This window comes from Dermacentor silvarum, chromosome 8, assembly GCF_013339745.2.
Source record: "Dermacentor silvarum isolate Dsil-2018 chromosome 8, BIME_Dsil_1.4, whole genome shotgun sequence".
In the NCBI taxonomy this organism is placed as follows: Eukaryota; Metazoa; Arthropoda; class Arachnida; order Ixodida; family Ixodidae; genus Dermacentor; species Dermacentor silvarum.
The window spans coordinates 43,340,179-43,367,936 of NC_051161.1; the positions used below are offsets into that span (position 1 = coordinate 43,340,179).

A 27,758-nucleotide genomic window follows, 5' to 3' on the forward strand; every position below is an offset into this window, starting at 1 on the left:
GAGTACAAAGCATGACACTGCACCCCTCTATTGATACAATGTGACATCACAGGTGGCTCTCAGACTCGTTTGCACTTGTAAAAAGCCGCCAGAAAAACAGATTTATGCTCTCATTTAGGAAGCCGAATACGCTCAAACAATGCAACAAAAAATAAAAGGAAAGAAAAACTTGACACATCGATCACTTGAAGACAAGTATTATGTTGCATTATACTACTTACTCTGGAATATTGAAAACGCATAAGATGCTGCCATTGACACTGCATATGCTGAACTCAACATTCGAAGTGATCACGCTAAGTCGTCTCTCTCTCCACAGCCTTCATACCCTACCCCCTGATATACGGTGCCATCCTGGATCACTCGTGCCTGATCTGGGAGGAGAAATGCGGTCGGCGCGGCAACTGTTGGGTGTACGATGCGGTCAAGCTGCGCTACACGCTGCATCTCGTCACAATAATCTTTCTTGCCATCGCCGGCGTCTGCTACATCGGCCAGTTCCTGCTCAGCGGACGCATCAAGCGCTTCTATGAGGACGACCTCGCCGAAGACAGCAGTGACCAGCAAGACAAGTACGAAAGCAAAACCACAATCACTGAGGCACTCTCGGTTGAAAGCATCCAAAAGGTTGACGAGAAGCCACAGGCTACGAGGTTTTGAACTCGGAGACCGATGAATGAACAATGCTCAGGATATGGGCCTGGCGTGAGACTGTGGCTTGTCGCAAAATCGATGCCGAGTGCCAGTTGAGACCATGGGCTCTTGAGGACACTGTTTTTGCCCAGGACGAAATGTGTGCTCCACATCATTAAGACTGGCCTGTTGTTGCGGAAGACATCGAAATGCGAAATGCCCAAAGCGGGATGTCACCAGACATCGGACCTCATCAAACTTTTGCTCCAGCGCTGACCTTTCTTCCCTCTGCAAGTGAAACTATCAAGGAGGCAAGGATACACGTGGTGAAAAAAAAAACAAAGGGAACACATTCAAGTCTCCTAGCTTTGATTTAATGCCTTGTCGGGTCAAAAATAGCCAGCAATGAAACAAATGCTGGTTGCAAGAATGAAGATGTTTGCCCATGAGACGATTCACAGCATGTTACTCACGCAGGGTGACACCATTCTGAAGACAAATGAACTGTCTGCAGTGTACTGTGTGTAGGCATCAGTGGCATTGTTATCTCAACAAGTGGACACTGCAGCTATTGAGAATACTTTGCAAGAGGAATTGTAGTCACTAGTGGGACACCCATTATTAACTGCCTGCAACAGTTCTTACCGACCAATTTTACAGTGTTATAAATAGCAGTGATGAGAACAAGTGACTTTACCTTGTTCTTATTATGGTATAGTTAGGCAAAACTGGCATGTAATGAGTCTACTCAAAACAACCAGTATTGACAAAAAGCAACACATTTATGCTACAAGCACGATTTTAAAACTCAGTGGTGGAGACGAAGTTTGATTAAAGGGATGCTGCAGTGCCTGCCATGATTCAGCTCTTGGATGAAGTTACATTTAGCAACAGGCTAGAGCGTGCCAACTGTTCCCTCTAGCCTGACTTCACACTTAAAAGCCTATGTCCTAAAACATGGCCAGTGCACCATAATCCCAATGCAAACAATTCTGCCAAAAGCAAGAACCTTAGAGAACCGCCAAAGTGCAACGTGTCAGCAATGTAACCATTTCTTCTTGTTGCTATTTATCATATTTTGAGTTATTCCATATTTTATCTCATCAGTAAATAAAAAATTATTGAATATTTTGAAACCCAATATGTGTGCATGCACATACTAGAGACAGAGATTATCATTTACATTTCTTATTGTGCATGTGATCAGGAGGTGTTAATACAGTGCTCTTAGAAACAGTGTTCTGAACATTACCGTGATGCATCGTTCCAATGTCAAGTACCCCAGTGGTCTTCAAGAAGCGATCCATGAAACAAGCTTACAAGTGTGACGGTGTGCACCACAGACCACGTGAAGTGCAGTGCAATGATTGTGATATCTGTGTACACGTGCTGAACTGAGTGAACCAGATGTGCCCAAGCCTTGTTCAGTGCCCGTAATCGTCCAGTTTAAGAAACTGGCCAGATTCACAAAGCTTTCCATTCATAAGGTCTCTTTGTCATTGCCCAGTACTTTTGCTATTATTTCAATGGCTATAATTGCTCAAGAGCACCTACTTTATGAACTGATCGTCATTATAAACAGCTTTATGAATGTGGCTGCTGTTTCTATGTGAAGTGCTTTGGCTTTTCTAGATTGTGTGAACAGGGGGAGATATTTTTATTATAAAACTGTCTCGTTAACTTCCTTTTGTTCCTGAATCATTGAGACAAACCAAGACAATATATTTGGAATGCCAGCCTTCCACTGCTGGATATATTTTTACAGGAAATAAAAAAATTTACAAATTGTTGCAACAGTACTTCTCACAAGTTCATTTACACACTACTGCACATAAACCCGTGGCATGCTTTTGGAAATATATATATGCATATATGCATGACCTAAGCTGTAAAAACATTTTTTCATGCACATCACGTTTAGATACAACTAAACAAAATATTTTCCTACAAGATTAGGAAAAGCAACTTTCCCTTAAACATAACATGAAGTATTAAGCAGGTGCCACTGACTCAAACAAAATGCTATTTAATTTTTAAAGTCACAAAGATTTCAATGCCCTAAAAACCAAGAGTAGTGCATTTCACATCTATAAGACTAGCATGACTAAATGAAAGTAATGTCACTGTTTGTGAGACATCGTAACTGAAACGCATCTACACAATATGTGTCAGTGAGCCTGTGCGAAAGAGCGTAGTACCTGAGCAACTCAATTATGTATTTATTTTCTCATTCACACTTGCTAACCACAAACATTTTGTGCATATAAAGCTGTGAAGCAGCAAGCCAAAAATAAAAATTTGCTTCTTGGAACACAGCAAACTACCACTCACCAGCAAAAATGTAAAAAAAAGAGAGTGCCCTGTGAAGTAACAATAGCGACACCAGTCTTAACAAATGCTAACAAACGTGATGATAGCGACACCAGTCTTAACAAATGCTAACAAACGTGATGATTACGTCTGGCCCTTGACAACACAGAATAAGTCTGTCAAATGCTTTTTCTCGCCCCATGCTCCACCCTTGTACCTTATGCAAACCTTTCATCCATAACCAAGACTTGTTTGGCCCCAGCAAATGATTCCATGGACATTTTTACGGCATCTTCATAACTTTTGAAAGGAACCAAGTTATGTGCAGGAGGCTGCAACTTTCCTTCCATAGAAATCTTGGTCAGGTAGTCATACATATCATCATCGAGTTTGGTGTTACCATGCTCCTTGGCCCACTGTGTTCTCCAAAAGCCTACCACTTTAATGTCTTGGAAGATGAGAGAAGCCGTTGACACTATGACAGGCTGCCGTGACATCCCGCCATAGGTGACCATGGTGCTGCCTTTCATTAGATGGCGCATCATGTCAGTTGCATTCTTACCCCCGATGCAGTTGAGAGCCAGCTTCGGAGGTGGCACAACGGCAAAAATTTCTTTCATCACAGGTGACCTTTATAACACAAAGGCAAGGGGGTTGGGAGTAAAGATAAGAAGCACAGCAATAATTACAATGACTGTAAATATGTAACCAAGTGGCTTCACAAAGAGCCTTTTCTGAAAACATCAGTAAAAGATGTGAAATGTTAAACCCATGTCACACAACCATTTTAAAGGCCTTTGAACGAATGAATAGTAAACAGTCTAAAGAAAAGTGCTAAACTGGCAGCTACGTTGCATGTTAAGTTAATATAGTCTAATGCATCAATAAGGTCATACGAAACTTTGAGCAGTGCCATTGAGCAGTGCCATTGCACACTGTCATATACAGTTCATTCAAACTTAACACAGCATAAGCAAAATGTTAGAAATAAGCAAACACAGAAATATTTGTTAGCTTGTAAAAACGATGTTCTAAATCAAGGAAGAATGGGATGTCCACATTATGACATACAAAAGAGCTATGATGTTGCCAGAGTGGCTAAACAGATCAGCCCAGAGCCAGAAATGTGGAGGTGAAAAAACATTTCTCAAGAAATTATTTCTAGGGACATTGAAAGTACTTTGTGGCAATGAGAAAGCCCTCTTCTGAAGATTATTTTCCTCACATGTGTGCCTTTCAGGTAGAGTAGTTTTACACTGGCAAAATGGCACCCTATGCGTGATATTTACGATGCAGTTCATCAAAACCACATGGCTGTGCTGTGTAATCATAGCACAACTTCTTTGAGTTCCATAGCATTATTGACTCTCACATATTGTCAATTCTATAGGCAGTAAAGAGTGTCTGAGTAACCCAGACATCAGGTAGCTACTAACATTTGTTCTCATGTACCCAGTGAGTACGCTGAGTTTTCTATATTAATCTTTAAGCATGAAATAGTTCTATGCCACGTCATAAGTGGTATTGCAAGGGTCATCCAGAGAAAGGCAATAAAAATCCATGAGAGGTCAATTAAAATTCCCTAGAACTCAATTGGTGGTGTAGATAAAAATTGAATTCTAGGGTTTTACGTGCCAAAACCGCAATCTGATTATAAGCTCGCTATAGCAGGGGATTAATTTTAACCACCTGGGGTTCTTTAACGTGCACCTGAAGCTAAGTACATCAGCATATTTACATTTCACCTCCATCAAAATACAGCCCCCACAGCCAAAATTCAACCCGAGACCTTGAGCTCAACAGCACAACGCCATGGCCACTGGGCTATTGCAGCGGCTAATAGGTGGTGTAAATACCATACAGGAATTATAGCTTTCTCATGCATTAGTACTTGTGACAGTAGAATAAAAACAAAACAAAAAGACTATCGAAGGGCTGTCTCAGAGCGGATGTCCACACTCTCACACTACAAAATAAAATGTTGCATAGGCATTCCACTTTTATCAAGCACTTTGCAACTTCACAATGCCCTATCAAATCACTGCAGGCATGAGAGTTTTGCACAACCTTCCCGAGATTATGGGACATCGTTCTCCGTGACATGCTATGAGACATGATCTAAGAATCCATGGTTTTGGCAAAGTGCGGCCATTACTGCTTGCCACCAGAGGAACAAAACGTCGTGCTCACGAGCTGAAATGTCTTACAAAACCAGTTTGCCTTGCTGCATAAAATTTTTCTCATCCCTGCTGTGTCTGCACAAGAGTGAATCCTAAAGTACCACTTGGAATTTGCACAAGGCAGTGATATGCGCAAGCGGCTGAAAGCACCAGAGAAGTAGAAGTGTTCCAATAGCAAAATTTCCCATTGAAATCGAATACAAGTATTCAAGAAAAAAGATTTTCAAATATCAATTACATGCTTATTTCGAAAAAAAAGTGAAATATAAAGGTTGTATGGTGTCCATTTCATAAAAGAAAGGTTTACTTATATTATTTTATATATATACTATATGGAAACACAACAGCCATGTGGCGTAGTGCCTTCTTTTTCTGTCTTGCCTCTAAACTTAGGCTGCAGGCTGCAGCAATCATAAACAAGCTCAGAGGAAATCGTTGTTGCCATTAACAACGTCCAGTTGACTGAGCTTGTAAAAAAAGAAAAGCTGAAAGAAGACAATACCTGCTGCACCAAGGCAATGAAAGTAATGAAACAAAGGAACGGCACACTACCAAATGTGAGTAGAGTGCTTTGTTCATCGAGGGAACTAAGTGAAATAGTATAGTAATGTGGAAAGTTGGGCGAGTTAGTGACTAATCAGCATTCCGTGTGGGTGAAGCAGTACATTGACCAGGACAAAACTGCGACACAACAAGAACACCCTAACACTGGCAGCGAGTGTGTATTCTTGTGACTCTTCACTTTGTCCATGGTCAGTGCACTGCTTTACCCCCACAGAATGAAATAGTATAGCGCAGCACACGATTCTAAAGGAATGCAAACAAGGTGAGATTGGCTAAATAATAAATTGCATTGCCTAAAACAAAAAAACAAAAAACAAATTGAAACTAGCTAAATGATAAATTGTGTTGCCTGAATCGAATGAATAAATCCATGGGCTTTATAAAGGCCAGACATCCTCATTCAATGACTAGAAAATATTGAAAATAAGTTACGCCCATGTGCTTATGTTTTAGTGCACGTTAAAGAACCCCAGGCGGTCAAAATTAATACGGAGCCCTCCTCTACGGCGTGCCTCATAATCAGAACTGGTTTTGGCATGTAAAACCCCAGAAAGAAGAAAATAAGTTATTTGCTCCATGCATTTGCTCAAGAACTGTTGCCTTTGCACAACAACCACAGCTCCCAAGCCCCAGAATTATTTTGACCTTTTTCCTATTGACTTAAGGAGAACTCCAACTATACGACATCCTCAGGATCACGCAATAACATCATATAATTTGAGAGTAGTATAATCCAAACAACAAATTTATGCCTATAACACAAGGTTTCACATGACACAGCACCATGGAGCTTCAATTTAAACTACAAGCTAACATTCTGCAAGACTCTGAAACCAAAGGTGTCAATATAGTAAGTGCAAAAAGAATACTGCGGTACAGGTGCAACTCACACTTTATTGGAGGGATTTAGCATACTGTGTACCCCTAGTTGCGCCTGCCAGCATGCTAAAGTGTTGTTTTCTGACCTACACACCCAAAAATCCATCAGCTTCTGCTAGACCTTCTTTGAGGCATGCAGCAAGAGCTTTTTTTGGAGTGCAGCAACATCCGGAACAAGGTCACCTATGACGTCGACTCTACAGACAAATCTCCGAATGTAGTTAATGCTCCCTAGCTGATCTGCAAACGACGGCAGGAAGCATCCATGGCACCGTCTTCCTCTTCCAAGGTGTCAGCGGGGTCAGCATGAAGCAATGCCTCCTTGATTACATACGTCCATCTCACACGATGACCTGCGCGAAACTGGAGGCCCGTGGACGGATGCTTGAGAAGTTTATGTGCTCCACTGTAGACAGAAAGCTCAAGACTGCAGGCGTGGACAAGAGTATCCAATCCAAGCTGCATGCCTTCCAGTGGTTAATCTGTCCAATCTTTGCACATCCTTTTGCCCTCTCCATATGCGCTGCTTTTATCTCCGTTCCCTCTGTGCGCATTGCATATGGGAATTGTTTCGCTCAGTCACTATGGTAACCTTCTTCACAAGAATAGCTTCAATGACAACTCAGGAATATTCAGGTCCCTGTTGATGCTGGCTTTCTGGCCTCCATGCTGTTTCTCCACTTTGATGATCTTCCGCTTATCCCCAAGCATCGGCGCTGTTCATTTCCAGGACACTGTGCGTCAACAGTTGCCCGACACGTCCCTCAAGGCATACAAGGAGATGATTCAGTTACTTGGCTGAGCGCCATTCTTTCTGACCACAACATATAAAGAGAAACCATGGAGGACCCTCATGACAGGGGTAGGTACTGTTGGAGAGCAATACCAGCTATTATAGTAGCTTATGTGGCAACAGATTTACTTAATTTGAATCCAAGAGTAATCTAGCCATACAAGATGAGAAAAGTATTGTACCGGTCCGAATTTAGGTAATGTCTATTCTAAAATAAAGCTAGGGTTGCCAACTGTCCTGAATTCAGCATTGAGTAAAAGTCCTGAGTCCCTAATTGGCCCAGTTGAAATGACCAAATGTCCCGACTTTGATGGGCTTTCTTTTCTACTGAGCAACAATCAATAAACCATATTTCATTTTTATAATGCCCGAGAGCTATAATACCTGACAGTACATTCTTCTCTTTTGTCTTTTCTTGCACTGCCATGAACATAAACGCGTTTTCATTTTTGTTGTGGTTCTAGTTCTGTTGCAAGCCGTAACCGTTCACAGTGAATTTATCTGTATCGGTATCTGTGTTAGCCAGGAAACTAGTACTGCACCTTTTTTGTTGTAAATCACAAGGTAGGACTAAAAAAATTTGCTCAACTTTGTTGCACATACATTCTGGCAGCTACTGGCACTGACAGAGTCTGTCGTCGTCATTCTCCTATCCCCCGTCCCAAGCACCACGGTGATGAAATGACAAGGAAATGATGACGACGATGTAATGACTAGAGACCGGATTTTAGGCAAATGCCTTTTTTGTTCCTTGCGCTCCTATCGCCCCACTTTGATATATGAGCATGAATTAGAGGTTTAGAAGGGCTTTTATAGTGTTTTTATAGTGCCTATAAATGCCTATTTTGGCGTTTGTGCCTAAATGCCCATAAATGCCTATAAATGCCTATTTTCAATATCGGTGCCTATATTAACATTATTTAGCCTCAAGTTTCGCTTTCGAGTGCAGTTAGATACCGTTATTCATGTTAACGGGCAACATTGGCTGTGCGGAACTCTATGGGGTTCAACCTAGTCCTTTAGTTCAACCAACTCCCGGAAAACAACTGCTAGCAGCATTGAAATGGGACGCGCCGGCCAGCATACGCCGCCGCGCTGACATTGTGCGAGCGGTTGGCGAATGCGAAACCGCGGAGAGCCGTCAGGGGAAAGGAGATTGAAGAGCAAAAGAAGAAAGGAAAATGTGATGTCCACGCGGCTTTTGTTTCGTTTGTAATTTACTTTTTAAGTTGTTCACCACCGTCGGGCGTTCCTTCTCAGCGTACAAGATCATTCTCAGTGACAAGAGGCACAATTTTGAATCCAAAAATCTGTTGATGGTGGTAGTTTGCTATTGTTTCCACAATCTTCACAGTGATTCTTAGACCACGTTCCGCGTGCTCTCCAAACAGGTTTCTTCAAACATATGCCCTTCAAATGGGCGGAAGTGTATTTGGCAATGTTGGGACGTCTTCCCTGTACAATTCGGATAATGTCATTGTATATGAGAAAATTGCCAAGAGTTGTACTTAACAGTCCTCATGTAAGAACGTGCTAATTTCTTAATAAATCTTAGTCTCTCTTGCATTTGTTGTTTGTTTGTTTTTGTTGTGTCTTATTTTAATTGCGTCCGGCAGACATAAAGTATCGCTTTTTTTAATCAGTATTCCCAGCTTTCAAGTATTCTTTTTCATGCCTGTTTCACTATATGCGACGCTCGAGTACAGTGACCATTGAACATGAATATGAGCAGTGTGCTTATTGAATTAAGCCAATTGATCGTCATTAGTTCAGCAGTGTTATGGGACAATTACACGGCTATGTTCAACTGTTGGTGCCTTTGTGCCACCGTAGACAAGAACATTTATTGTTTTCCTATCGTAGATATAGGCCGCGCACGTCTTCGTTCGAAATTATTTGTATTTATGTAAAATTTTATTGTGCCTATATTTACGACGTCGGAGGCCTAAAACGTTGTTTTACCTGCCTATTTTTGGCGCCTAAAACGCACTTTTTTAATGCCTAAAGATCCGCCCTCTAGTAATGACAACACAATGATGATGACAGAGTGGAGACGTTGAAACAATGACAACGGCATAACAGCAAACTGATCACCATATAATGAAGACGAAGATATAACTATGGAATGATGACGGTAGTGCATTTGTGCAGCAACGAAATGTTTTTATGGCTTGTAACTTGAGCATCTACCACCGAGAACGCCCAGCCCTGCACACAAGCTTCTGGCTTAAGCAGGCTGGCTATTCCCGTGTATGTATGTATGTTTTTGGCAATAAAAATCACCCACCGCAGTGGCTTAGCAGCTATGGTGTTGCGTTGCTACACACGAGGTCGCAGGATCAAATCTCGGCCGCAGCGGCCGCATTTAGGTGGGGGCAAAATGCAAGAACGCTTGTGTCCCGTGCATTGGGGGCACGTTAAAGAACTCCTGGTGGTCAAAATTAATCCGGAGTCACCCACTACATCATGTCTCATAATCAAATCGTGGTTTTGGCATGCAAAACCCCAGATTTCATTCATTCATTGGCAATAAAAGCTATTATTATTACAATTATTATTTTATTATTATTATTAATTTCGACGCTTACGCACATTCAATGCCGCCCCAGGAGTGCCTCAGTTTGCCCTATATCCAGTGCCAGCCAATTGTGCAAGACACGCAAATTGGGAGAAAAGGCAGGGAAAGCTGTCACTTCAAAAGAAACGAGCAGCTAAATAAGAAAAGCCCCAAACTCAAGTGATTCTTCAATTCCCTTAAATAAATCCCTGCTAACAGCAACCATACGCCCCCGACTTTCTGCTACGTTGGAGACTTGCAAGTGACTTGAGAAGAGATCCCCGGTAGTCCTGGACAGCTTTAAAAGAGCTCCACTGCCACTGAAAGAACTATTAGAGATGCCTGGAAAATGCTAAAGGTCTCCTGACAAGCTCTATCAATTGTGCAACTTGCATTGAGAATATAACCTGTAATGTACTATGACAAGGTAAATCAATGCAGGTTGTTTCGATGCAACAAACAAATAGTAGTACATGCACGCATCGCTTGAAAACTGTCAAGCACAAAATACTTCCTCGCTATGTTGTGAGCAGTTTAAAGAGGCTCTCAACCACCTTTCATGAAGGGTGTGCAATGTGTTGGTTTTAAGCAGCCCTCAACAAAACTTTTCAAAGGAAAAAATGTTTGCACTTGCTTTGTATGAACAGCACTATCAGCAATCACACAATGCCTCTACAACACATTCACAACCTTCCTCTTTTTTTTCTTCATTTTAACTGTGCTCAACACTGTGCCATCATTCCCATAAGGAATGAACCTTGCCCATTGTCATACCGAGCTTTTATGTCACCATAGTATTATGTAATGCATCTCACTGGAGCACTACCCAATCTTGGAGGCCGCAGTATTGGCACAGCAGTGTCACCGTCAGCCACCAGATAGCACCACCAATTCATGACTCATGAGGTTTCTGTTTCGGTTTTTGATTCTGCTGGAAGTGCTGTTTAGTCAAAGAATTTAAAAGAATCCGGCCAACGACTATAGTAATTGAGCACGTGTAATAATAATAATACGTTATTGATGACTTGAGTATGGTACAATACAAGAATCAGGCCTGCCAAAGCCGCAGTGGTGCAGGATTTTCTGAAAGTTTAACAAGAAGAAACAGCAGACAGCCTTTTGAACAAAAACGCAGGCTTCCTGGTACGGGTACAAAAATAGTGGGCTCAGATGCATATTTAATTACTTTGCTTAAAAAGTGCTGCACTGCATTTTTGAGACAGAATACCCGATCCAATGAAAGCTGACTGGAATCCAACGGCTATATATTTGCAATTGAATGAAAGACACTGGGCACCAAAAAAAACTTGTCTGCATTCTGATGGTAATTTCATTCTATGTGCCAGGAATCTAAAGGTTATTTGAGATCCAATGGAAGTTATATTCACCAAATTTCAGAATAAATCAAAAACCTTTTCTCACTGGCAGCAGGTTCAACAACCTGGCCACAATGCCTGAACGCAGCTAAGAGCTAGATACCTTATTGCTGAGCTAACAACCAAGTAGCAATGTTTGTACTAGCTTGCACAGAGTGTGGAATACAGCCTCAGAGATCAGGGCCATGTAAGTACATATTGAAGATATAGTAGTAGAAAAATGTAGGCATGCTGGCATGGTTGGCATTTATTGCAAGTTAGGATCAAGGAGTAGTCGATGTCATTGTGGCTTATGACAAGGAACATGAAATGGCGAACACATTTAGCATGCTTGAAAACATAAGTACTGTAAGAATTCTGTTTGGTAAAACTGGCACTTACACACTGATGAAATATTTCATAGTAAATTTGAAAAATCTACAAACACAAAATAATAAAGATTAGCTGGTAGCCTTCTCTTTGTATGCTATAAATATCTTCACTGTTCTGAGGATGCTGTTGGCACAGCACTTTCTCAAATGGTGGACAGGCAATTTGCAAAGGCCAACAGACTACTCCACTGACCCTCACCTACTCCTGTCATTGCTATGTGAAAAGGTTTATGTAGATTTATAGAGCTCATCTTTTTCCAGCAGAATGCCACCGAGTGTCCAAAGCACTGACTGGTGCATTTGTTTACATTGATATGGTAAAGTGACCACTTTTTATTCACTTGAATTACATACAGTGGAAGCCCAATTATACAACTTTGAGAGGACCACGCAAAACCGTCGTATAATCCAGGCATCGTATAATCGAAAAACTAAGAATATAGGCAATAACGTAGTCTTGCGAAAAAAACGGATACAGACCGCTTGAATAATCTCTCGGCATGAACCTGCACTGCTCCAAGGAAGGTAGATTAAATTATAAAAAACTCCGATTGTAACACGAGTTTTTTTCATAATTTTTGGTGTGTGAACTCGACCCTCGCATTATATTCAAATATCGGCAAAATTCACCATTTTAAAACAAATATTCTAAACCCCGTGATTGTTAGTGTTACGTTGCCAATGTGCAACTTTACATCTCGATCCAATCCGTAGACAAGTCGACCAAAGTCAGAACTTGTTTTTGGGCGAAATCGATGCTGGTTTCGCTGTGCTTGTGATGCTGCAATACCCCACGACTTTTGCAGCTCGACTCTATTCATTCGCAGATGTTATGGCAACGCAGTGCATTCGGTATGACGGCCGCTTCGAGAGAGGAGCAATTTTGATGGCTGAGGAGCTGGGAAAGTCCGCCGCGGCTCAGTGTCTCGACGTCAACGATTTGCGAATGGCGGTACCAGCGGCAGGCTCTCTTTAAATGCGAAGCCAGTCGGAAAGGCTCTGTGGAATTTGAAGTGGCCTGGTACTGACCCCGAATGAAATGGCTGTGCAGGTCTTTTAAGAAGTACTTAGATTTCAAACGAGCTCGACAGCACTGATGACGATTTGATTCTCGGGCGATCACTTTTGGAGATAGTTTCGCTTTCACCAGACTCGGCTCGTCCCGGCACCTGAACCACTTGAAGCATAAGGCCAACAGCACTCTTTGGCACTGATTGCGAGCTTAGGACAGCACCAGAAACACTTGTCGGGGACGCTTGCAGTGCCGAGATCACGCGGAATCTACGAAAGTGATCACCCGAGAATACCACCCAAGAAAAGCTCCGTCTCCTCTTCAGACGACAATAATGAGTGAAGAGAACATTTCCAAATTGCAATTCTGAATAAAGGTACCATTTCTTTTTCCGTTCATCTCGTGTTACATTCGTGGTTTTATTTTTATGTCGTGTGACTGCAGTCAAAAGTGGCCTATCGAGCTACAATCGCAGTCGCGTTACATTCGGGTAAATACGATATTGCACACCCGTTATCAGCCGGCTGCAGTGTGCTCACACGTGCCAGCCTGCTTATGGCGTTTTTTTGTTTTTTTTTTCTCTTGGACGGTACCAGCGAGGCTGCGTACAAGGCGGGGGCGGCGCAAAATTCCGTCGTATAATCCAGGTTTTTAATACATTATTTCAATGGGGGTCCTGCTGGGACCAAACCGATTCGTCATAAAATGCAAGTCGCCACATGACCATGGAACGTACAATCGAGGCTCCACTGCAGCTGCTAATGTGCAAACTTCCCTCAGCTACTGCAACTGTTTGGTATATAGAGAGAATGTAGTCAAGTAGGCCACTTGCTATTACGGATCATAAAATTTATCTCAGCAGTGTTGCCAATCAGCAGAAGCCCTGTTATCACAGAGGTAACAAAAAAATAATTTTAGGAAGTGTCCCTCACCTCAGCTCCTCTTCAGTAACCACATAGTCAGCTCCGAGGGACTTCAGTTTATCCTTGAGCTCTTGTAGATTGGGTCGGTCGCGTACAATGTTGATGGAGTTGAGGCCCATACTCTTGCCTATCTGGATGGCTGCCTGTCCAACACCACTGTTGGCACCATTCTGGATGAATGTGTCACCTGGCATCATTGTCACAAAGTCGTTGAGCATGCGGTAGGCCGTCGGTGTATTCACTGTCATTGTTGCTGCTGTCACTATATCTAGCTTGTTGGAAACCTGAAACATTTGGTGACATAACAAACGAGATTACTAGAATAGGGGCCAGCAACTAAGTGATACATCACAAAACATAAAGCATTAAAATTTGAAGAAAACGCAGAGTGCATATTATAAGTCAGGGAGCTATAGTTGGCTCTTCAATGGCCAGTGAGACGTGTTGGTCTGACATTTCAGGAGAATTTCGCTGCACTGTAGCAATGAAATATAGCAACTACGATTCAGCATTCTTGTGTGGCTATGTTTCTGCCCTTCTGGCAAAGTTCTTTTTTTTTCATTAAATTTAGTAATTATCAATAAGGCAGAATGCTAGCACAGACTGCTTACTTCCTCTCCCTTTTCTGCAATGTAATGTTGTTTTATTTGCTACTTTTCAAGCCACAAAAAGTTAAATGAAGCCTTTCTTTAGGCAAAACTTATTTCTTGCACTACAGTAAAAGTACAGGAAAAGTTGAAGCCCATTTTACCCCATGTGAATTCACTGAAAATATTTGAAAACATATATTCATGAGAGCTGTGTGCATATTTAATTTTATGATCTTAGGCATCGCAGTTTGCAGTATCCCCTCCTACCAATAATAAATTAGCCGCATCCACACATCACGGCACCATGAGAAATGCATGTAGCCTTTGAGGCTCTCCAATAAGCATCTGTTTTTTTTTCATAACTTTTGTGATGCTGGGAAGCCCTGAAAAACAATGCTAGTACAAGATGTGCTCAATAAACTCAACAGCATGCAAATGCATGCAGTGCACTAGTGTACATAAACTGCTTCTGCTCATATTACAGGCAGCAAAAATGAGGTAGAAGTCGGCAACAGAGACACACACCTCGTTTGATGAAAATGGCCTATGTGGATAGCGGGACACAAAAGTCCACCTTTTTCCTCCTATAGGATATGTTTCTCAGCTTTCAAATTTCACTTTTTGCAAGCGCCACCTGATCATGAACAAACTAGTAATGTTTTAGACACATTGCAATTCCTGTTCTTGCCATGTCCATCAAAGGATTAAATGTTTCTCATAAGCAAACTATACAAAAGACTAAGGATTTAAATGCATACCATTCCCACTGAGACTAAAGTTATCAGAGGCTGTATTCTTGGTCCGTCACTTTTGAGGATACTTTCACTTGAGTGTGATGTGATGTCTGGCATGATGCTTTACCAGAGCAACGGGCATTCTGCCCATTGACTTTAGCCAATCAGTATCCCCTAAAAGACATATTCATGAAAGTGATACACCGATAATATCGCTCCTGCTTGTGTTCTTAAATGAATTTGCAGATTTAATAAATCCATGAAAAACTGACAATGATAGCTAACACAATATTATTTGCAGTAAAACCCAAATTTTATGCAGTATTACTAGCAGCAATCAGTTGCTGTGGCTTGCAAACAACTCGTGCATTAAAATTTTGGTTTCGGCTGGTTGGTTCATTCCGTAAGTGCTATAGGCTAAGTAGTGCACAAAGAACACTGACAAAGAAAGGACCCGTTTTACATTATCTCTTTTTTTTTTCCAAATCCTTTTGCACACTTCTTGGCCTATACAGTGAAATCTCGATGATACGAATCTCACGGGGTCACGGAAAATATTCGCATAAGCCGAAATTTGTATCATCGAAACACAATTAAAACTAGCTAAATTAAAGAGTCGGAGGTGAACTCACTCAGGCACGCGCACGTAAAAAGCATTTACAGTATAGATCACTTATAACGTAACTGTTTATAGCGCAGAACTGGCTACAACGTGGCCTTTTCCGACTCCCGTTTACCCTCCCATAGAACTCCATCTATACGCATACCGCTTACAGTGCAGCCGCGTGAGACGAAATACCTGTTATAATGCAGCTTCCACTGGAAAATCTCGCCGACAAGGGCGCTAGCGAGCACACTTCTCAACGAGGTGCGCCCACCAACGGGAGAGGAGATCAACGAAGGCGTTGCGGAGGAGGAGCATGAGACGTGGAGCATGAGTCCAAGGGCGATAAAATCGCCACCGCGCGCCGTATGTGCGAGTGAAAGCGCGCCTTTCGCACGGCGGCGGACGCGCGCCTTCACGCAGAGAGCGAACGCACAGCGGAGAGCAAACGCACAGCGGAGAGCAAACGCGACTTACGTCACGGCCGGGCGCGCCAGTTGAGCCCGGCCCTGCTTTCGTCGCGCGAAAGCCCGGGGGGTATGGGAGGGAGGGATGGGGGGGGGGGGGGGGGTGGAGGCGACGCTGTGCTGAGGGGAACCAAATGCGTATCTTGCAACCGGGCGCAAGGGTAACTGGCGACGCAATCTCCCACCGAAAGGAGCAAAGCGGGAAGGCAGCGCAGGAGGGAGGGAAGGAGGGAGGGGGGGGGGGCTTCTACTCTGCCAACAAATGCGTTCTTGTACTTTGCGCCTGTGCCGGCTGTCGGGGTTGTCGCGCGCACCGTATCTTGAAAGCGATCTCCACACGGCTCTGACCTTTGTATGCGCTGCTGTGCTCACGCCGCTCAGTTTCCGTTAAAGCGATAGACCGCACGAACTTTCGCTCGCTGCGGCGGCCGCGCGCAAAAGCAAGAAAAGCGCCACCGCGTCAGCGTCAAACTCTTTGCGCCCAGTCGCGGCCTCCGCGCTGTCCGGCGCCGCATCCGCGCCAAAAGAGAAAGGAAGAAAGCGCGTGACTGCGCACTGTTCTGCGCACTGTCGGTGGGGCGGCGTTTATTCGTATCAACCTACGTGGGTCGAAAATCGATTCGTAACAACCGTTCTCTAGCACGTTGCAAAGTAATGGGGCTCAGCCGGGACCACAGAAAAATTCGTATCATCCAGAAATTCGTATTAGCCGTGATCGTTTCATCGAGATTCCACTGTACTAACTCCTACATCACTGTCAGGCTAGCATTTGGTTTATTAAAAAATTCTGGGGTGGAACATGTCAAAACCATGCTTTGATTATGAAGAGTGCTGTAGTGGGAGACTTCAGATTAATGTTGACCAGCTGGGGTTCTTTAACACGCACCGAATGCACGGCACACAAATGCTTTTGCATTTCACCCCCACTGGAATGCAGCTGCGATGGCCGGGGATTGAACTTTGTATGTAGCCAGCCCACCCACTCGTACAAGTACTTCGGCCTAATCTTGGACAGAAGCTGTGCACTGAGCAATTTGGCTTGATTAGTCTGCAAACTGGGCTGTGTTTATGCAGCCATGGTCGGCATATATTGTGAACCATGACTACAGAGCTATTGTGCAGTAGTGTTCCCTCCTAAACACTATCCAGCAATACCATCACCATTGCTCAAGTGCTGTGTGCCATCCTGTGAAAATATTTCTTTAGGGAGTATTTCCAGCACACAACACACATTTCCTCTTTGGCGTGTGCCATTTAGCCTATTTTTTCTAGTTACATTAGGAAGCAAGAATTTTACATTGTACAATTTGTACTTGAATAGCAAATTATGTCCTGAACTGCACTGAGACGACAAAGCAAAAACAAAATGTAATCTGGTAGCCCCCAGCAGCTACCCAAATGCAAAACTCTATGCACCAGATGATATTTCTAATACAAGTTTCTCTCAGCTGCGTTTTTCTTTCTTAAATTTGCATACATTGACCTACACTCCTCACATGCTTTTTTTTTTATCTTCATAGTGATTGGCATTGAACTGCTGCAGCTTCACAAGCAAGTATCATTGTGTCAGTTTGGCTAACAAGTTGCCTCTCAAGTTTCAACATGCATTCTTTCATGCGCCTAGTTAAAATATACTTACTTTTCGAAACCTCTTCTGGTCCCCTTTTCCAAAGTTCCTCCATGTCCCCCATGAATCACCAGGCAGAAGCACCCAATTTCCCACTTCCAGGTTTTTGACATGTGGTCCAACCTTGCCAGAGGAAGAAGGAGACATCCATTTCAATCATTTTATCACATCACGGGACGCAAACTTCATATGACGATTTATGTACATCATAATGTCGGTGGATGTCATTGTGGTAATGAATAAATCGAACTTGAGCTTCAACAGCAACCAATCACTTGTACGACCGTAAATTAGACAACTTGCGCAATGAACTGATTCCCAATTGGCAGCTATGCACACATATCTTATTGTTGTGATAGTGGAACTGTAGATGGCATCATCACTGCAATGTTGAACTTGTGCTTTACAAAGTACCCAGAGAAATAGAAGAACGCATCTTCTCAACCCTGCGCGGTTTAATGAGCTGGATTTTCTACTTGTCTATTTGAGCCAAAATTAAGAGAACTCTCTCTACAGAAAGCTAATTTTAGGTGACAAAAGTATTATTTCAAAAGAAAGCAAATGCTTTTGTCTGACAAAAATGCAAATAAATGGATCCTCCATCTCCCCAACTTATAGTGCCAACCTACTTTATTATAAAAATGACACCTACAAACAAACACTACAAAGCAAAATGCTATCATTATTTCTTTCGTGGCATTAGATTCTAATCACTAAATACTTGGTCCTAAACATTCAAGTAGGTCCTATGACTAGAGCTGCGAATACTAGGGTAAAAATATGACCGAGATCAGGTTTGAAAATTTCCAAAAGCAGGAACACTTTCAGAAAAATGTGCAAAGCAGTACGCTCAATATGCTACAACTCGCGCCAAATATTTAACCTGTTGTTTATCACCAGAATTTGTTTTATCCCCTTACATTGAACAAAATTATAAAAAACATCTTTAACATCTGTTTGTCTAGACAGCAGCCTTTTTTGTTAGAGCTGTACTGACACAAAGTTTCAAAATTGAGATGTTTGTGCTGTTCTAATTCATCTGCATAGATTGACTCGATGATAATGGCAAATATTGCTGAGAACATATTTTATTTTCTCAGTTCAAAAACCAAGATGGCAGATTACTTGAAACTGCAGCCCCTCACAGCACTGACATTGGCATGACACATTTTATGGCTCCCAGTTTTTCTGTGAATATCCAAGAGGATTGCTGACATCACTGACTGAAATCTTTAATATACATTCTGCGGTGGTTTTATGTGCCAAACCCACAATCTCATTATGAGACATGCTGTTGGGGGAGACTCCGGATTAATTTTGACAACCGCCACAGCCAGCATCGAACCTACGACTTCAAGCTCGGCAGTGCACCATCATAGCCACTAAGCTACCGTGGCGGGGGGGGGCATTGACTGAGATGGCTTCGCAGAGCAATAATGGACAAAAGGCTGCTTTGCTTCTGCACTGCTTGCCTACTTGTTTCGGACTTCTTGCTTTCTTGCGGGTACCATCAGCTATAGCAATAAGCACAACTTCATGCTTGAAAGCAGGCCGTAATGATGGGGCATCACTGCATGATAAACATTTTCCCTCAATGCAAAGGAATGGCACTGCACAAAACACAATTTTTTCATTTGTTTCCCCGACACAAACCCCAGTGTCAGGTCAAGTTCATTTGCAGCAGTGAACAGTGGAGAGATGCAGCTGTTTCTTTTCGCCTCATTCTGCAGCTGCTTCTTGCCAGGAGAACCCGGTGCTCTTTGATAAAAATGCATACTGAGTGTGGGAAGGAATTACAAGCAATTCGGCGCAGGAGAATGAGCTTACAACTGAGCATGGCCAATGTATGCATTATGTCCACCTCCACTGCTACTTGTAGTGCCGTCACTTTTTGACTCACTAATCTGCAGTGGATCGAATTGGAGATGGTTTGTTAAGTCCATAATAGTGGCAATGACAGCTTGCAAGAAATTATCGGCCGCAGCTGATGAAGACGAAGAGGGAGACTATGATTCAGAGGGCAATGACTCGGTGTAAATGTGCATGGCTAGCAGATGAATTCAGCCGCTGGCAACCGAATTATAGAATAAGAAACCAGCTGAGCGAACTGCTGTGCTCCTTGGTATTCTTGGTTGGTGGGCCCACGTGATCAATTATTGTGATCATGTAAATATCGGCTGCGATCACCACTGAGCGGCACTCCGCTACCCATGCCTTCTGGCACTCATTCCAAAGTAAAACCACTACTTGTCACAATTGAATGACACTATTAGTGATTACTTATCAAGTTATAGCTTTCACAGTGTCAGTCCTGTATACTGGACGCAAGGGTACTCATCATACCATAAAAGTCAGGATGTAAACAGTTTGTATTAGTACTCTTTTGACAGGAAACAAGGACAGCAGTTGCTGCTCTCACAAAGACAAGTACATTTGTCTAAATGTTGGCCACAGCGACCTTCCTTGTTCAACCACTATTCGTCACTACTAATTTAGCATAATCTCAAGTCCCAAAACAATCACAGTGCTTTTACAACGATAAGCACAATGCTGAGTGATGGTAGCTCTATATGTATGCCATCATTTGGATAAAAGCAGCAGAACTATAGGAAAAGGAAAAAATGATATTTCTATACATGGATCAATCGATATAGTTATTATCCATTCAAACCTGCTCTAAAACATAAAACGTCATTGCTGCAAATTGCTTAGCAGCAACTGGTACTAAAGTGCTAACACCTGTCCGGTTTTGAAGTGGTGTAGCCAGTTTAGCATGCATTTGCCAGTTTTTCTGCCTTGGATAAAGAATTGAAAAAATTATGGAGATCCAACGCATGTTGAAATCTATGTGAACTGGGCAATTAACTGCTATACAATTAAATGCAATGTGTACCACTGGATATTGGCCAGTATGTGAACTTGAAATTAGTAAAAATCTCGCAGACATGACACTAGGAATGGAGGAGATAGCATGTAATTAATTTTTTTAAGTTAGCCTTGAGCAAATACCTCTTGTAGTATACATAAGCACTTCATAAACAATGATTTACTTTTGGACACTGCATACAAGCAGCAACAACAAACACACTGTTTCTATATGAGCGGAACTTTTTCAGCAATGTTACTGTTGCCAATTTTATGTGCTATAGGAACTTCTCTGAATAAACTTGCCAGTAAGCAGGGACTCTTCTGATGACCAATTACCATCAGAAGACTTCCAAGGGTACGATCGTAGACTAATGAAAGGAACTTTTTCGCAACCACAAATTTTCATTATCCTTGGTCCAATATTGATATAAATAAACAAAATTTGGGAGACTTGCAACTATCTTAATTTTACCCCACGCAACATGTAATCTCATGCAATATTTATGTTTATGCACTACATCTTTCGCAAGTTATGCCGGAACGCAACTGTAGTTTGTGTGAATGCACTCTGTGAAATGTCAACACACCGACTTCATGAGTGCAAAGGTGATCTTTGATGCTTGTATGGGTCTATGGGTAAGAATGGTGATGAGAGGGGTAAGCGGAGAGAAGCCCAAGCCAAATGTAAATACCATTTACGGCCACTTGTGTCACATACCCAGTCTGAAAGATTGACCCAGAATGGGCCCATACCCAGTAGCCCAAGATGGATTAGCCCAAATATCCAAATTAAAAAATGTCAAAGAATTCATTCAATATCATGCACAACTCCATTAAGAGATCTGTGTGTTAGAGCTACCTGTGGGAGCTTACATTATATGTACAGGTTCTACGTTGTATTATTATTATTATTATTATTATTATTATTATTATTATTATTATTATTATTATTATTCAGAACTAAGTTGGGCTCACTGCACTATGTCGCACAGCATTCAGTGGTAATATAGGCCAGTTTGCTGGAGCTCGCATCTGGCATGCATATAACATTCATCCAGCAAGATACTGACCGAACCAGCCGTAGCCACGCGGCTGGTTCGGTCAGTATCACAGCAGCTTTTTCGCAGCCACGAAAAAAGGCTTCCGAGCTCTCACTGGTCGACTTTAGTAAAAGTTCAATAATAAAATTTCACAACGTACTGCCCGCAATTGTCGTGCATGTTGAATATAACCTATCATGCATGGTTACATTGCATTGTAGTGCTCTTTTCTTAAAGAAACCACAGAAATAAATGGTTATGCTTTTAAGTTGTACATATAACGTTTATTATTATTTTTTTTTGTATGTGCGGCACTTGTTCATAGCACATCTACAGATAATCCTGCCTCTTTCCCGTCGATTACAGTTTCCTGTCACCGCAAGTGTGGCCGTCGTACCACTGCTCCAGCTGTTTCTAGCTTACTCCGTCCAGCTCCAGTTCTCAACTCTGAAGCCGTGTGAGGCAGGTAGCGGTAATGAGCGGGCTAGCGGGGAACCTCGCACTCAGTCGTAGCATGATCCATCACTTGTCTCTAGTTTCACATAAGACGGCTGTGATTAAAGGCGGGTGTTGCACATATGCCGTTACACACGATGCGTTCGTTAAGGGCTGTCCGCTATTGCTCCGTATCGACACAAAGAATAAAAAAAAGATATCAATGGGGTGAAAAGCGCATTACGTGAAGGCATGTTTATTTGATATCACAAGATTTCATTGAAGATATCAACAACTGGCACAATCTGCGAAATGCCGTAACTCCCGTCGATATATGGTAAAGGAAGCCTAGCTGAAAATAAAGTTGCTTGGCAAATGCCTCCTGGTAGCAGAAACTACTACCCGGACATGCCACAAAATCGAGACGAATAAAGAAATCCCTGCTCTAATTAAGATACGAAACAAACCACCTCGATTGAGGAGCAAGCTGGATTGAAGTCAAGATGAAACTGAAGCGTATTACATACCTTAACGACTTCCCCAACACCTTCCAGTCCTGCTTTTGCAGGAAGGCTCGGCTTGATTCCGTAGGTCCCTTGTATTGTGTTTATGTCAGAAGGATTAATCGGAGCTGCTAAGATCTTGACCAGGATTTCGTCGGCACCTACGGTGTCGGGGACGGCGTCCTCAACACGCTCCAAAACTTTGCACGGATCTCCAAATTCTTTGAATTGTACGGCGTAGCTGTTTTTTCTTGACCACGTAATACTCATTGCATGACAAGGTTTGCAGGACGTGTAAAGCGGGGATCTAGATCCTAGAACAACTCCAAGAAGACGCATGCACCGCATTGACGCTGCCATGTTTGTTTTGACTATGGTTGCCAGATTAACCCTACCCCACCAGTGACCCCGCTAAGCTAAACTCATTCAAAAAATAAGTTCATTTTATTCTACAATGAACAATTTTCATCATGTGTTTTTTAATCTTGTCATTTTACTTATATATTGTAGTTATTCTAACCTCAGCAAATATTTTGTGACAGTGCGCTTTGACATGTTCAAAAAAATTGCGATAGATGGAGACACCTCATCAACAACTTGGTCTGGCGCGTTTTTTGAATTGATGGAATGGTGTCGAGAGCCGAGACCAGTTGAAACATGCACCAGCTATGCCATATACTAAGTAGGGTAGAAGACCCAGTATATATATGGGGAGAGTGGGGAGGGTACTGTTACAAGCCCCGTGAGCATAATCTTTGCCCAACGCGTTAGCGTTTTAGACGTTTATACAGGAGACGCCATGTGCGCACTTGTGTAAAAACTGAAGCAGAAACATAACGTGAACATGCTCCATAGTTCCCTATCAATGACACGGCATAAATGCAGGCAACGCAAGAACTGTCCTTTTTATCAGTTAACTGTGCGGGCCATCAGAAGTGCGTGTAGCGTCGCTTCGTAACGAAACAAAGGGACAACTTATATTTTCAAACGAAAGACAATTATTGAAGAACTCAATTCAAGAAATCCCGGCTCCTTAGTGACAGTAGTAGTCGAGGACATAATCACGTGTTCACAAGCGCGCCCTGCTGACGATTTTCTTTTTGTTTTTTTACGAAGCTCAGCTTGGTAAATCATGTAGTACGAGCTTAGCACTCATAAGCACACCGTCACTGGTTCGGGACCACAGTATACACCACGCACTGCACGGTAACATCACCGCGCCATAAGGTACAGCCACGAGCTGGCCTTGATAGTGTTCTTGCGCTGGGCCAGTTCCCTTCTCATGGCCTTCATGACCATAATGAACTCTACATCGGCGTCCTTGGGCCGCGCCGGCTTGGCCAGCAGGCGGACGTTCATGACTGCAAACTTGCTTTGCGTCGGGTGCAGACACTCGTGGTGGGCTATGCTCTGGACACTCTTGAGCAACTGTTCGAGCACTTGGCCCAGCTCGGCGGTGGCGTTCTGCGGACATCGGATGCCCACCTGCGTGAGGAGCATGATGACGCTCTTGGTGACGTACTTGTACAGCAGGATGAGTACTTCACGGAATATCCTCTTGTCCGCATTGGACGCGCTGCCCCGCGGGTACTTTCGGAAGGCCCGCTCGATGGTGGTCTTGGTCCACAAGAAGTCGTTGCAGACCTGGATGAGGGCGCTGAACTGCGGCTCGCTCATCTGCACTTCGCCCAGCCGCTGGAGGAACTTGAGCGATTCGAAGCCTTCGTCGAGTTTGGCCAGCGTTTCCACTTTGAGCGCGTCGAAGGAATTACTGCACACGGCGTCAGCAGAATAGAAAAATAGGAAATAAACATGTAACCTTGAACTGAATATTTCTTTTTCTTTAGGAGTTGAAGGAACTTGTCAAATACTGACTCTGTAAATGACTCTGTAAGCTGATTTGTTATGCACTAGAGGCCAGTTGTGCTTATACGGGCCTTGCTGGTAGCACTTCAAAAGTTATGGTGTTTTACGTGCCAAATCCACGATATGATTATGAGGCACACCGTAGTGGGAGGCTCCGGATAAATTTCGACCACCTGGGTATCTTTAACGTGCCCCCAATGAAAGGGGCACCGGCGTTCTTGTATGACGCCCCCATCGAAATGCGGGCGCCGCGGTTGCGATTTGATCCCGCGACCTCGTGCGTAAGCAGCGACTACATGGAACGTATTCCGGGCGCATTTTCGGCACGAGTACGTACAAGAGAGTGGTGCACCAATAGGGGGGGGGGGGGGGGGGGGGGGTCGGAGGTTCTAACTCCCTCCCACGCGTCCAGCTCCACCAGTCCAACGTGTACCTTCAGTGCTCTGTTCACGTTGTCATATTACAATTCAGGAGGTGGCTCGAGGTCATATTTTCCTGATGACCAAAAACACTCTGTCACTGTCTTGTATTTATTCATTCACTCTTAACTTACTTCGAGTAAAACGCTAAAGAAATAAACATCGTCATCATCATTGGCGTCATTATTGTTATAATGATTAGGTACTTTATTTGCTGTTGGATTCCTCTGGCTAAAGCAAGGAAATTGCATATTATGCAAAGTGCGTGCTTGCTTCTCTCTCTCTCTCTCTCTCTCCCCCCCCCCCCCCCCAGACACACACAGAGAGAAATTCAAAGCCCCCCCCCCCCCCCCCCCTGGCAGAGATCCTGGGTGCGCTACTGGTAAAAGGTACGTAAAAACTACGTTAAAAATACGGCGCTTTGCAGCTGCTTTCTCACTTTGAAACGGACGATAAACACTGTTTACGCCAATGAAGAAAGCAGCCCTCAGTCGTATTATACTCTCGGGTGTCCGCGAGAAAGCAACAATACTGTATTGACAGCAACAATACTGTAATTGGTACGACTATATACATGTCAGGGCATGCCCGTCGTTACACCTGAAATGCTTCAGCTGCAAGTGATATATACCAGTCGCATGGGAAGGTATACCGCGTATGCAGAAAAAATTATTGTGAGGAGCTCACCTTTTTGAACCTTGCCTTTCGATGTGGAGCTTTGAAAACATAATAGGCTCACGGGTGACTCATTCTGTAACCAGAGCGCTCGTCAAGCTCTTCACAGACGACCCTAACGCAAACGGTTGACACAGCACTGAAAAAAGTAGCTTTCTGTTGCTTGATTACGAATGCAGGAGGCCGCCAAGCGGCGTGAATTCTCATTGCCGCGAATTTCAGAAGCAGTTAGCATCTTATTTAAAATAGCGAGGATTTTCCCACGCTTTACCGAAATATCGCACCAATCGACGGATAGAATAGACCACCGGTAAAAGGTTCATACATTTATATAGACTCTCTACATGCCATTGTACGGTGCGATTCGCGTCCCGAGAAAGAAGAAGAGCTGATCGCTGCGACGATGGACGTGTGCTACGAGAACGTAGATAAAAGGCCCACCGTGCCGTCGTCCCGCAAACTGCTTCAAACGGCGAAAACGCGGCGAAGACCAGCGAGATCTACAGAGCTAGCAGCACAGCAGCAGCACCGCAGGATGTACTACATCTGGTTCTTCGCCAACATGGCGTGGGCCGTTCTAGCCTTCCCGTTAGGCGTGGGCGCCATCTCGCTCGCTCGTAACTACCAAATGTATCGCGACCAGAAGGACCACGTCCTGGGGTGGAAGAAAAGGTGGGCCCAGTCCACTAAGCCAGCGCCGGCGTTCCGTCATTCCTGGAGCGGTGTCGCCTCCAGGTCCACAAGAGCGCCGGACGTGCCATACCGAGAGTCGAAAGAGTGCCGGAAGCCGAGGGTGCTACCAGAGTCACCATGGAAGCCACCGTTCACGGATCCCATAGAAGAGTACCCGGCAGCTGATCCCGTGGACGGTCCGATCCTTTGTGTCTTCAACCACAGTAGCTACCGGAGGGAGAAGGAGTGGGCCTTTCGCACCGGTCTCGTCAACGGTCGTCTCTGTACGCATGTCGTCTACGCGTCCGCCAAGGTCACCGGCGACGACTTGACCAGCGCCGATCCAGGCTTCGACCTGGTCAAGGAGGGCTTCAAGAACTTGGCCCTTCTGAAGACCAAGTACCCGCACCTGAAAGCGCTGGTGTCTTTCGGCGAGTACGAGAGAGGCAGCGCGAACTTAAGCGGCCTCGCCTCGTCGGCGGTGCGGAGGGCGAAGTTCTCGCAGAACGTGCTGTCTTGGCTGATCGAAAACGACTACGACGGAGTGCACGTCCACTGGACCGTCGCGGACGCCGGAAGATGCGGTTCCCCGCATGACGCGATGCGGCTTACGAAGCTGGTCGCCAAGCTGAGATCGACGTTGACCCGCAACTACACGATTGCGCTGACGATTCCGCCATTCAAAACTCAGAGGAATGGATACGTGCTCGACGACCTCGTGGCCAATGTCGACTACTTCGTCGTTCGCACGCACGACATTCACGGTCCGGACACGAACACGACGCACTGCGCGTCGCCCTACACCAGCAGTGGCCCGTCGCTGACGAAAGCTCTCGTCGACGTTGTCGAAGACGTGCCACCGTATACGAATCAGAAAATCTGCTTTAGCCTCTCTTTCGCAGCACTGTCGTTGCAACTCAGCATTACGGCATCCGCGAACCGGAATTCGGCGCCCGCCACAGTTCTCGGACCGGGCATAGAAGGCAACTTCACTCGCACGAGAGGTCGCATGGCCTTCTACGAGGTGTGCGCGCTTGGTGACCCTGGCGCCTTTTTAGATTTCAAGGAGATTTGCTCCTACAAGAAGATCGGAAAGAACTGGATCGGCTACGAGAGTCCCACGTCGCTGTCGTCGAAGGTTTCCGAAATATTCCGAAAGTTGAAGATATATTGCGTCGCACTGTGGGACATTGATATGGACGACACGAAAGGGACGTGCGGGCTAGGCCGCACGCCTCTCCTGGCGTCTATCCATAAGGAGCTCGTCACGGCCTCATCGCATAACCGAGCTGCCTCAGTTTCGGCACAGGAGGCACCGTAATGTGCGGAATCAGCACGCGTAAAAATTTTGCCGTTCTTATAGATGTTGCAAAGAAAAAAAAGAAACAATATTATTTTTGCATGCAGAACTGCAAGGTCTAAATGGCATCATTTCAACAAGTTCAGCACCCGTTCATCAAAAAACAAGTCTCTGTTTTTGCGCTTCGTTGTGATCGAAAATAATGGCTGTCATTAATATTAAACAAAAAAGAAAATAATTCCGCCTGCCTTCCATGCTGTGAAAGTCTATGTACAGCGAAGGTGTTGCTGAGGTTAGACGACGTTAGACAAGCACCACCACCACAAGAGACGTACGTCACGGGTGCACATACGTGTTCGG

General features: G+C 44.0%; 4 protein-coding genes across 7 annotated transcripts in view; 2 read left to right on the forward strand and 2 right to left on the reverse strand.

Annotated features, from left to right (window-relative positions):
• The window catches only part of LOC119461102 (solute carrier organic anion transporter family member 74D), a 72,139-nt gene extending 66,469 nt beyond the window's left edge, over positions 1–5,670 (forward strand). For 3 of the 4 annotated variants that reach the window (XM_037722288.2, XM_037722287.2, XM_049655188.1), the window contains one exon: positions 320–2,413. In XM_037722288.2, coding sequence (XP_037578216.1) covers positions 320–660 — 341 coding nt within the window. In that variant the 3' untranslated portion in view covers positions 661–2,413. Of the gene's footprint in view, positions 1–319; positions 2,414–5,516 lie in introns of those variants that run through there. The other variant, XM_049655187.1, reaches the window with a different exon arrangement.
• On the reverse strand, positions 2,358–22,850 carry LOC119461104 (enoyl-[acyl-carrier-protein] reductase, mitochondrial). Its single transcript, XM_037722292.2, has 4 exons — positions 22,491–22,850; positions 17,633–17,743; positions 13,608–13,882; positions 2,358–3,573 (listed from the first exon to the last, which is right to left on the reverse strand). The coding sequence occupies exons 1-4, from the start codon at positions 22,824–22,826 to the stop codon at positions 3,162–3,164; spliced, it is 1,134 nt and encodes a 377-aa protein (XP_037578220.1). The 5' UTR covers positions 22,827–22,850; the 3' UTR covers positions 2,358–3,161.
• Positions 22,851–22,979: 129 nt separating this feature from the next.
• LOC119461105 (uncharacterized) lies at positions 22,980–25,598 on the reverse strand. Its single transcript, XM_037722293.2, has 2 exons — positions 25,439–25,598; positions 22,980–24,237 (listed from the first exon to the last, which is right to left on the reverse strand). The coding sequence occupies exons 1-2, from the start codon at positions 25,477–25,479 to the stop codon at positions 23,679–23,681; spliced, it is 600 nt and encodes a 199-aa protein (XP_037578221.1). The 5' UTR covers positions 25,480–25,598; the 3' UTR covers positions 22,980–23,678.
• A 56-nt stretch (positions 25,599–25,654) lies between these two features.
• LOC119461107 (chitinase-3-like protein 1) lies at positions 25,655–27,454 on the forward strand. Its single transcript, XM_037722295.2, has one exon. The coding sequence runs from the start codon at positions 25,830–25,832 to the stop codon at positions 27,417–27,419; it is 1,590 nt and encodes a 529-aa protein (XP_037578223.2). The 5' UTR covers positions 25,655–25,829; the 3' UTR covers positions 27,420–27,454.
• Positions 27,455–27,758: the final 304 nt, after the last annotated feature.